This window comes from Asterias rubens, chromosome 1 (genome assembly GCF_902459465.1).
Source record: "Asterias rubens chromosome 1, eAstRub1.3, whole genome shotgun sequence".
Taxonomy (NCBI): domain Eukaryota; kingdom Metazoa; phylum Echinodermata; class Asteroidea; order Forcipulatida; family Asteriidae; genus Asterias; species Asterias rubens.
This window is the reverse complement of record NC_047062.1, coordinates 9,218,943-9,230,484: the sequence shown is the minus strand read 5'-3', so window position 1 is coordinate 9,230,484 and position 11,542 is coordinate 9,218,943. Positions and strand designations below refer to the sequence as shown.

General features: G+C 40.1%; 3 protein-coding genes across 5 annotated transcripts in view; all 3 read left to right on the top strand.

Annotated features, from left to right (window-relative positions):
* The first annotated feature begins 885 nt into the window (after window positions 1-885).
* The window catches only part of LOC117300325 (cholesterol 24-hydroxylase-like), a 36,567-nt gene continuing 25,910 nt past the window's right edge, over window positions 886-11,542 (top strand). For all 3 annotated transcript variants that reach the window (XM_033784219.1, XM_033784190.1, XM_033784112.1), the window contains exons 1-4: window positions 886-1,074; window positions 10,475-10,621; window positions 11,011-11,088; window positions 11,192-11,273. In XM_033784219.1, the coding sequence (XP_033640110.1) occupies window positions 10,482-10,621; window positions 11,011-11,088; window positions 11,192-11,273 (300 nt within the window). In that variant the 5' untranslated portion in view covers window positions 886-1,074; window positions 10,475-10,481. The remainder of the gene's footprint in view (window positions 1,075-10,474; window positions 10,622-11,010; window positions 11,089-11,191; window positions 11,274-11,542) is intronic.
* Window positions 1,428-3,701, top strand: LOC117296366 (uncharacterized protein K02A2.6-like). Its single transcript, XM_033779248.1, has one exon. It carries the CDS (start codon window positions 1,428-1,430, stop codon window positions 3,699-3,701), a length of 2,274 nt encoding a protein of 757 aa, XP_033635139.1.
* On the top strand, window positions 4,484-5,524 carry LOC117296348 (uncharacterized protein K02A2.6-like). Its single transcript, XM_033779228.1, has one exon. It carries the CDS (start codon window positions 4,484-4,486, stop codon window positions 5,522-5,524), a length of 1,041 nt encoding a protein of 346 aa, XP_033635119.1.

Here is an 11,542-nt window from a genome sequence, read left to right as displayed (position 1 = left end):
AAGCTCTGGGTGTTTGATCAGCAGAGTGTGGGTTCGAATCCCCGTCGTGACACTTGCTACATAAAATTGGGAAGGAGTGCTTTCTGCCATGCAGGCCAGGCTTCAGACTGATGATACCCAAGCCTACATCCGTATGGGCTGTAAAGCGAGGTAACCCGGGTTTCAGCCCCATGGTGGCAACGACCTCTGGAAAAACAATAATATTGTATTTGTAGCCCACACCTTGAAGTGGCCTTCAGGCCCTCTGTGTCTGGAGACTTACAAAATATATTTTTAAATGGTTTGTAAACCATAAAATTATACACAACAATGAATTTACTGGTATGTAAAACCAAAAAGGATTTGGTTTATACATCTAACAGTCAAATAAAAGTGCCAGTGTAATTTGTCAGTGTAGAACGTTGAACATTTCTGATTTTTCACTGTACACGTATATGATTTCTACTTTTTGGAGCGAGAAAGATTTGTCAAAATGCTACCAGACTCTTCAGTCCATTGATCTTCATTATGCCATATATGCTTACTCCAGTCCCCCAACCACAGAAAGTGCCCTGTCACTGTGCGGCCTTGACCCCTTGACCCATTTCATAGAGATATCTCTTGTCAGGGGCTCATCGGACCGAGTGAGCACCGCGGGGGGGGGGGGGGGGGGGGGGGGGGAGACCTAGGGAAGCTAAACGAGCGCACCAAGCTAAGTTATGTATATATATATATTAGACTTGTGAACAAGTCGTTAAATGTTTGTCGCAGTGATGATGGCACAACGGTTCCCACGACTCTCACTGGAGATAGATACTTTCAAGACTATAAATGAGGGCGCCCTAAAAAAACAGCAGCAAGTTTAGAGAGAGAGACTAGCCAGATAAAGTGATGATATAACTTTGGTCGGTGTCTCGCATGCCTGATACTGTTTTTTTGTAATCCTTTTTTTCTTCCTGCATATAGCTAGTGTGCACGACAAAAACCACAGCACAGACGATATAAACAGAGACTGAGAGATACAGGTGTGTGTGTAGATAGCAGCTAGCAACCAAGTCACTGTTTTTAGACTAGCCTGAGATCGTCATCTGGAGGGTAAGTAAAAATGGGGAAGCCAGTACTCCTACTACAGAGTCCTAGTCCTAGAACTTTACTACCAGCGCAGCGGTTTCTGTAGTGTTCACGTGATCACACTGTAATACATGTAATGTTATACATTTATGCAAATGAGTTGGCCTCGTGTAAGAGTACATGGAAAGGGGTGGAAAACCGAGGAACGGAATAAAGACACATGTTGATGCACATAAGATTGAATTCGTCTATAGTATTGGTTTAATCCGTATGTCTAGTAAGACTCTACAATTGGCGACGAGGATAAACATCATAGCAACTTTTGGAAAAGTTTAAGTTGTTTTGAAACAGAGGAAAAGTGCGAAACACCGACGAAAATGGCGCAGAATATCCAGCTGAATGGAGTTGAGAAATTTGACCCTCATGGTGACCCCGCACAGTTGAGACAAATGTGGCGGCGATGGTTGCGTGGGTTTGAGTATTTTGCTGTTGGAAAGGGAGTCACAAATCAAGGACAGAAGAAAGCCCTTCTACTGCATTGTACCGGTCCTGACGTTCAGGATATTTTCTTTTCCCTGACGGAGGAGGAGGGAACAGACGAGTATGATAAAGCCGTGAAAACCTTGAACAAACATTTCGAAGTGAAAATCAACGTGCCGTACGAACGCTATGGTTTTCGCAACATGGAACAGGCGGCCGGGGAAACAGTTGATCAGTACATAGTGCGGCTCCGACAGAAGGCATTATTATGCGAGTTTGACAAGTCAGACGAGGAGATCAGGGACCAGGTGATTGCACAATGTAAGTCACATAAAATTCGTACCAAACTGTTAGAAAAGGGGCAATCATTAACACTTGACCGTTTGAGGATGATCGCAACAAATGTAGAATTGACTGAGAAACAGTCCAAGGATATGGAGGCGAAGAAACCAGACTATGGTCCACATGTAAATGCTGTAAGGCGACACAAGGCCTCTGACTACGAGCAAAGGAGAAAGAATGGTGAACATGGAGACGCCAGCAAGGGTTATAGAGGCGGCGCTGGGACAAGACAACATGCCAACGGTGATCAGTGTTTCCGTTGTGGACACAGAGGACATTATGCCCGTGATCAGGAGTGTCCAGCCCGAAATGCGGTGTGCAACAAATGCGGAAATCGCGGACATTATGGAGTTGCTTGCAAGACCCAGACGAGCAAAAACAGAAAAGACAATTACGAGCAAAAGGATGCCAAATGGAGAAATAACAAAGGACAAAAATGGAATGGAACCGGAGGAAATAAACCAAGAGGAAAAGTTCACACAGTGCAAGAAGACACTAAAACTGGTAGTGACACTGAATTTGCATTCCATGTAGGCATGGTGGGAAGTAATAAAGAGGAAAAGATCAAAGTAAGTTTGGGGCAGGGCATACCAGTAGATGTTATCATTGACAGTGGAGCTTCAGTAAATATCATTGACAAAAGTCTGTGGGAGGAATTGAAAGGTAAAAGAATTCAGTGTAAATCTGAAAGAAGTAATAAGAAGTTGTATGCATATGGATCAACAAATCCATTAAAGGTTCTTGGTAAATTTGTAACCAAAATTAAAGTTGATGGTATGAGTCATGAAGACACTGAAGTAGAAGCAGATTTTTATGTCACAGAAAATAAAGGGTCTGCACTTCTAGGTAAAGATACAAGTGTTGAACTGGGTGTGCTTAAGATTGGTGTAAACCTTGTGGCTGGAGAAGTGATAGATAGTTATCCAGAATGTTTTCAAGGGGTAGGAAAGTTGAAGGACCATAAGCTGAAGTTGCACATTGACAAAGAGGTTAGACCAGTGGCACAACACATGTACCGGGTACCATACACCTTAAGAGAGAAGGTCAGTGACAAACTAGATGAATTAGAGTCACTAAGTATAATAGAGAAAGTTAATCACCCAACTTCGTGGGTAAGCCCAGTGATTGTTGTACCCAAACCAAATGGCGATATTCGACTGTGTGTTGATATGCGACAAGCCAATAAGGCCATAATCAGAGAAAGGCATCCTATTCCTACTGTTGATGAGATTTTGTACAATATGAATGGTAGTGAAGTTTTCAGTAAGTTAGATATGAAGTATGGGTATCACCAGATAGAATTGGAAGAAGATTCACGAGAAATCACAACGTTTGTAACCCATAAAGGCCTGTATAGGTATACACGATTGATGTTTGGCATAAGTGCAGCACCAGAGAAGTACCAGCAAGTAATAGCTCAGGTACTACATGATTGTGAAGGAGTTCAAAACATATCAGATGATATTGTTGTTCATGGAAAAAACCAAGCAGAGCACGATGAAAGACTAGTGAAAGTCATGCAGAGACTGAAGGAAAAGAACTTGACCTTAAATAAGGAAAAGTGTCAGTTTGGTTTGACAAAGATTACGTTCATGGGTCATGTGTTATCCAAAAACGGAGTTGAGCCCACAGAGGGGAGAATCAAAGCCATGAAAGAGGCAAGACCCCCCAACAATGCAGCCGAAATCAAGAGTTTTCTGGGACTTGTGAATTTCTTAGCACGATACATTCCAAATTTGGCCACTGTGGCTGAACCATTGCGTAGGCTGACTAGAAAAATGAGAAGTTCACATGGGGCAAAGAACAACAAAACAGTTTTGATGTGTTGAAGGATTGCCTAACTAAGACTGAGACATTAGGGTATTACCGTCTTGATGCTACACGTACACAACTTGTTACGGATGCAAGTAATGTTGGTTTAGGGGCTGTGTTACTTCAAGAATATGAAGGGGAAACTAGAGTCATTAGTTATGCCAGTAGGACATTAAGTGATGTGGAGACAAGGTACTCTACTACTGAGAAAGAAGCACTTGCCGTTGTGTGGGCATGTGAGAAATTTCAGATATATCTATATGGATTGAATTTCGAATTGATCACAGATCATAAACCACTAGAAGTGTTGTATGGGCCAAAGTCAAAACCAAATGCCAGAATTGAGAGATGGGTGTTAAGATTAATGCCATTCACATATACAATTCGATATGCACCTGGGCCACAAAACATTGCAGATGTGTTGTCAAGGTTGGTAAAAAGCAATGTAGCTGATAAACCAAACACACTAGCAAATAAAGCTGAGGAGTATGTTAAGTTTGTTGCAGAACAGGCAACACCCAAAGCTTTAACTACACGTGAAGTGGAAGAAGCATCAAAGGACGATGCAGAATTGATCAAAGTTAGAAAGTGTCTAGCGAAAGGTGATTTTGATAAATCCAGTGTTAATTATTTTCCAATCAGGAATGAGTTGAGTTCAATCGGTTACCTGGTGTTGAGAGGAACAAGATTAGTCATACCTAAGACGTTACGTACAAAATGTGTAGAATTAGCACATCGTGGTCATTTGGGCATAGTAGGCACAAAACAAAGGTTGAGAAGTAAAGTGTGGTGGCCAAACATGGATAAAGATGTTTTGAGATTAGTTCGATCATGTCATGGATGTCAACTAGTAAGTGCGATGCCCAACCCAGAACCATTGCATCCAACGCAAATGCCTACGGGTCCTTGGCAGGACTTGGCCATTGACCTACTGGGACCTCTCCCATCAAAACACTATGTGTTTGTTGTGGTAGACTATTACAGTAGATTTTATGAAGTAGAAATTATGAAAGATACTACAACAGCTAAGATTGTGAATGCACTGGAGAATATGTTCTCTCGTTATGGGCTACCAAGGTCAATTACCTCGGACAACGGCCCACAGTTCAGGTCAGAAGTGTTCAAGGAATACTTAAATGAAAATGGTATTAACCATAGATTAGTGACACCTCTGCACCCTGCAGCAAATGGTGAAGTTGAACGACAAAACAGATCGCTGATGAAGCGCATTAGAATAGCTCATGCTCAGTCACAGGACTGGAAAAGGGAAATCCGGTCATACATGTTTGCGTACAGAACAACTCCTCATAGCACTACAGGTGTGTCCCCAGCTGAGTTAATGTTTGGGCGAAAACTCAGAACAAAATTGCCACAAATAGAGGAGTTAGAGTACAGAAATGATGAGGAAGTTCAAGACAGAGATGCTCTGATGAAACACAAAAATAAGTTGTATGTAGATAACAAAAGAAGAGCAGAAGAAAGTGATCTGAAAAAGGGAGATGCTGTACTGGTGAAGCAAAGTCAACAAAACAAAATGAGTACACCATTTCATGCAGTGCCATACACATTAGTGGAGAAACAGGGTAACAGTTGCACTGTTGAATCTCCAGAGGGAGTGAAATACAAAAGAAATAGCACTCATGTAAAGAAATACCAGCAAACAGAGTCTGACACTAGTCAGGAGAGTATCGAAGATCCAATACAGAATGAGGATATTAGTGGAGACATTGTAGACCCACAAGTCTCCATCTCAAGTCCAATGCTAGGTTCACCAAGGGCAGTTCGTACAACGAGAAACTGTCTCCCTAAGCGTTTTGATGATTTTGTAATGGATGTTTAGATAAAACTTAAAGTATGTGTTATAAGCAGTAAGCACAGGATGTAAGGGTAAATATTGTTTACCAGAGGAGATACAAGATAAGTAACAAATGTTTTCTGGGATAGTTTTAAATATCTCACCAACATAAAATTTGCAATATCCCGGTCTAAGTCTAATATGATAAGTCATAGTATGGACTACTGTATTTTAAAAGAAACACAATTGTTTTGTTAAATGGTTAACATTGTTTAAACTTGATGATGTTGTTAAAAGTTAAAGTTTGATACTGTGCGTTTACTTTCCAGTTTAACTAAGGGTTTGTTATTTTAAGAAAGGAGAGAATGTAGTGTTCACGTGATCACACTGTAATACATGTAATGTTATACATTTATGCAAATGAGTTGGCCTCGTGTAAGAGTACATGGAAAGGGGTGGAAAACCGAGGAACGGAATAAAGACACATGTTGATGCACATAAGATTGAATTCGTCTATAGTATTGGTTTAATCCGTATGTCTAGTAAGACTCTACAGTTTCGTTCTTCTTCTTCTTCCTTTAAAGTTCTGCTTCAGAAAATTTGAAGATTACCGCACTTGCACTGTGGAACCTCTATCGTCTAGCTCCCGTTTTAAGGTAGACGATAGCCGAACGAACCCCATCATGTACTAGTTCTGCTTCTATTCTAGGACTCAAAGTCACTCTGGAGTAAGGTAGACCACCACCATGGATAGCTCCACCATGGGTAGACCCAACTGACTGTCAAAATTTCTTCGAAATTGTCATAATTTGAAAAAGTAATACAGCGCCCCTTTTTTTGTTGGAGATGTTTTTAACTCATTTCCTTGAGTTGACGTGAGTTGACGCATGGAGATAGAATTCTGCCTCCAATAATAATCAACCATTTTTGTAGAGCGCATATCACAATCACAGAGAAGTCCCTGTATGCGCTTTGAGATGAAAACAAAAGAGAAGTAAAGCATGTTGACTCATCCAGTTAGTGCGCTAATGGAACCCAGCAATGTAGCCACAAGCCTGACAAAGTTTTCTTTTACTTTTTAGCCATGGATTTACCAAACCAGGCCATGACCAAATGACTCCAATATTTTATACCTTAAAGGGTCGCACTAAATACCGACAACTCACGACCCCTCATGACAACTCACGACAACAATTTTTAAATGCACTTTAACAGAATATTTGAACATAAGTCAACCGTTGAATATATGCACAAGAGTCATATGCACCCAAATCATTTTCAAACTGTTGAAAAAATTGTATTTTTAGTTGTAAAAAAGGTGTTTTTTACCCGAATTTAGTAACAAATGGTAATATCCGCCATGTTTTCTTTCGACGCACTTGGACGATTTTATTATACCGCAGGGGTGATACAATATGCAAGATGATTATTTGCCTTTTTAAAAATGTATTTCATGGAGTTTAAAACAATACTATATTTTAGTTTTTCCTTTTAACTTTGAATTCCAGAGTGGCGGCTTAGTTACTAACAAGAAAGAACAAATCAGCAGCTAAAACCAAAACGAAAAAATAAAACTCAGCCCTCAGAAATAACCTCGCCCCCTGCGGTGTAATAGAATCGTCCAAGTACTTCGAAAGACAACATGGCGAATATTTCCGTTCGTTACTAAATTCGGGGAAAAAATACCTTTTTTACAGTAAAAATACAATTTTTCAACAGTTAGAAAGTGATTTATCAGGCAAATCCCCAGCAAAGTGTGTACCCTTGACTCTATTCCATCTTGGCTTATCAAAAAGTACCTTGATATCCTGGTTCCTCTTATCACTAAGATAGTTAATGCATCTCTTTCCAGTGGCGCTTTTCCTTCTGCCCTCAAAGAATCCATCATTACTCCTGTTATTAAGAGGAGTTCTTTGGATAAACACTCTCAAAAACTACCGGCCCATTTCCAACCTTCCTTTCCTGTCCAAAGTCATCGAGAAGGCAGCGTCACGTCAAGTAATGGCCCATGTGGACAGCAACAATCTAGGTGAGCCCTTTCAGTCTTCGTACAAGCGTCACCACAGTACGGAGACAGCCCTTCTGAAGGTGAAAAATGATCTGCTGCGTTCCCTTGATAACAATAAGGCTGTCCTCATGGTCCTTCTTGACATGTCCGCTGCCTTTGAAACCGTCGACCACGACATCCTTCTGGCCAGATTAGAATCCAAAATTGGTATTGGGAATCTTGGTTTTCCACCTACCTCAAGGATCGTGTCACTAAAGTCTCCATTGATGGCGAATTCTCCTCTGATCATGTCATGTGGTACTCCTTACCGCAGGGTTCTGTTTTAGGCCCACATGGGTTTATCTTATACACCTCCCCAATTGGTGATATCATCCGCGCTTTCAATCTCATTCCATGCTTACGCGGATGACATACAACTTTATGCCGAGTATGATCCCAAATCAAATGGTGACTGTGAACAGGTGCTTGCAAGGTTATCTTCTTGTATTGGTGTGATCAACGAATGGATGATTCAAAACACGCTTCGCTTAAACCAGGATAAGACTGAGTTCTTTCTAATTGCCAATAGAAATGTGTCTGCTGCTCTTCCTGATCTTCATCTGAGCGTGGGCGCTTTATCCATTTGGAGATCTACATCAATCAAGAACCTAGGTGTTACTTTTGATGAATCTCTCACCCATGACTAGTCAAGTTAATACCATATGTAAGTCCGTCAACTTCCACATACGTAACTTGTGGCGTATTCGTCGCTTCATCACCATTGACGCCGCTATCATGTCGTTAGAGGACTCGTCCTATCCCGCCTGGACTATGCAAACTCCCTTCTTAATGGGGCGCGCGAGGCCGATATACTCGTCTGCAACGCCTGCAGAACAAAGCAGCGCGGTTAGTTATGGCTTGTGGACAGGACGTGCCCTCTATCGACTTACTAAGGGAACTTCATTGGCTCCCTGTCAGACAAAGAATTGCTTTTAAACTCATGCTGTATGTCTACAAGGCTATCAACATTCTTGCCCCAGTTATCTTTCTGCCGTGACTCAACTCCAGAACACTGGTTCTGCTGTACACAGACCAAGACTGCGCTCCTCCACTGATCGGACCCAGCTTGTTCTCAAAGATCGTACAAGAAATCTGGTGACATGACTTTCACATCTACCGCTGCTCGTCTTTGGAATGAATTTCCGATCAGTTTGCGTGAAGCGCCTCTTTGTCTGTTTTCAAGCGGAAATTGAAAACTCATTTGTTTCCGTGATTCAATGTTTTCTTTGTTCCTCTTCTTTGTAAAGCGCTCCGTTCTTCGCGGGGCGCTATAGAAATGCTTGTTTATTATTATTATTATTATTTAGATGCATATGACTCTTGTGCACATGTTTAACGGTTGAATTACGTTCAAATGTTCTGTTAAAGTGCATTTAAAAATTGTTGTCGTGAGGGGCCGTGAGTTGTCGGTATTTAGTACGACCATAACTTAATAGGCCTAATTGACCAGAATCTTTGAGAGAGTAGATTATTTTGTTTCTGCTACCCTCACTGGACTGGTGACCTCAATTCTCAAATTTCTCATCTCCTTCGTTTTCGTCAAATCACACTTTTATATGTTTGGACTTTGGCTGTATTTCACTTCACGCCATAATATGTATGTTTGGACGAAAACCAGTCAACTCGCTCCGCAGCAAAGTCACCCGCTACAATGTCGCCCCCTTAGCTAGCAAAGTTGCCTCCTCACTTACAAAGTCACCCCCTCTCAAAGTCACCCCTCACATACCCCTGGCAGAGTTGCCCCCCCCCCCCTGGCAGAGTTGCCCCCTGGCAGAGTTGCTCCCTGACAAAGTTTCCCCCTAACATAGTTGCCCCCTACTATTCACTACTACTTTATTTGGGTTATAGAAATCAGGAAGGTTTACTTTATTTCCTAGTTTTTAGATTAAAGAAGTAATTGTTTAAATTTTCATAAATTGTTGTACTTTATTTTTCAATATTCAATTGTAAAATGTAACCGATAATTTATAAAAATAAATTGTCTTCTTTAAAAAAAAATGACTTTACTTTTTGGGGTGTAGGATGTTTTTTTACATTTGGCCTTTTTACTTTTTTAGTCACTTGTTTTTAAACTGAAATAATAGTTGTAAACATTTTCATGAATTGTTATTTATTTTTTAAATATTTGCTTGTCAAAAGTTGGTTAAACTGTCTTAAATTTGTTGGGATGAGGTTTGATGTATATTTACTTTATTTACTTGTTTGAAATTGACTGTAGAAATTGAAGTAGGGCCTATTTAAAAAAAAACAAAAAGATTACTTGGTTTTTTTTTGGTACATAATTTATGTGTTTAATTTTCATTAACTTTTGTACATTCCTGAAAGTTTCTAAAAAGAGTTGAGACGAAAGCCCACAAACTAACAATTTGGCGGAGACACATGGTGAAATGACTTTATCACTTAAACTCATGGCGGGGTGAATTTTTCGGGAGGCGACTAGGGACGACTTTGCTGGCGGGTGAGTTGACTGGCATTCGATTGGACTAAGGCCTACATAAGATTGGAATGCCTGACAGACCATGCTTTGTTTTTGAAATGGCAATATTGATGATATTATAAGCGTGACACTCTCATCAGGGGGCGACTTTATGAGGGGCGACTTTGCTAGGGGCGGCTTTGCTAGGGGCAACTTTGTAGTGGGCAACTTTGCTGGCAGGTGAGTTGATTGGCATTCGTTTGGACTAAAGGCCTACATAAGATTGGAATGCCTGACTATACCATGCTCTGTTTTTGAATGGGCAAGGGCACCAAGGCATTGGTGATTATGCACATGCTGCCATTTGAGTGTGAGTGCCCGCTCCACACACCCCTCCATGCACCATTGTGTACATTTAGGGATAGCGTTTTACAAGAGTTGTGTGTAACACAAACTCTTCACCTGACTCTTGCAGTCATTCCCTTCTCATTTATAGATAATTGCTCTTTGTATTTGTCATTTTTCTTTTCAGTTCAGCAATGGCATCAATTAGTGAGTTGCTTGTGATGACGTTTGGGTCAGTGTTCTTGGTTTGTCTTATTGCGTTCGTTGCTTCGGTGTTGTTTCTGCATTACAGACATTCCAAATACAGCCATATCCCAGGCCCCAAGAGGAGAAGGTGAGTATGAAGATTTTGTACAGGATTGGTAAAGATTAAAAACATCATTGTTTATTTGTAGTACGTGAAAGGTTACTGATCCTATGAAGTTCATAGTAGAACCAATTTTTCTGTGAAATGATTCCCTCTGAAATGAGGTTATATTCGAGAAAACTATCTGAAAACTTGAAGAAGAAAAAAAGAGCAACAGTAATACAACAAAAAATGGGGTTTTTCACTTTGTCTCCAGATTCACACAATATCTTGTGTTTTGAAGTTTTACTTTGTATAACAATACATCACTGAGGAATATCTTTAATAAAAATTGTTTTTATTTTAAAATGTTTTCTCTTGAGTCTTGTAATACTCAATCACTACTGATTAGCTTTCTATTTTTATTTTTATTCTAGCTTTTTCTTGGGAAACATACAAGATGTCAGAGAATACGTAGAGAAAGACAAGTTAATTGAAGATGCCGTGAACGACTGGTGAGTTCTCTCCTTACAAAGACACTATCAACTATTTTTGTTGTTGTATCAATCATTTATAGTTTTTAAGTAATCACTGTTTTTGTTTTTGTTTTTCTTCCAGGGGAGACCAGTTTGGTGATGTGATTGTGTTTTGGTTCCTTCATCAGTGCATTGTGTATTTCTTTGATGTCCAGGCTATTAAGGTATGCTCACAGAAGGACGATATTGTTTGTCTAATAATAGTAGTAGTAATCAAACTTAAAGTACGCACATATCAACTCATTATAGTGTTCAAGACGTCTACAAGAATGCCAGACTGAAGAATGCATTACAAAAAAACTGTACAAAAACTTAAATATATGTACATTGAAAATAACAATGAAAATGCAATCATAATATAAGTGAGATAGGCTATGAAATCAAATGCGTTTTGAGTCGAGTATTAAAAGTACTTTTTAAAGTTTCTTCTGTT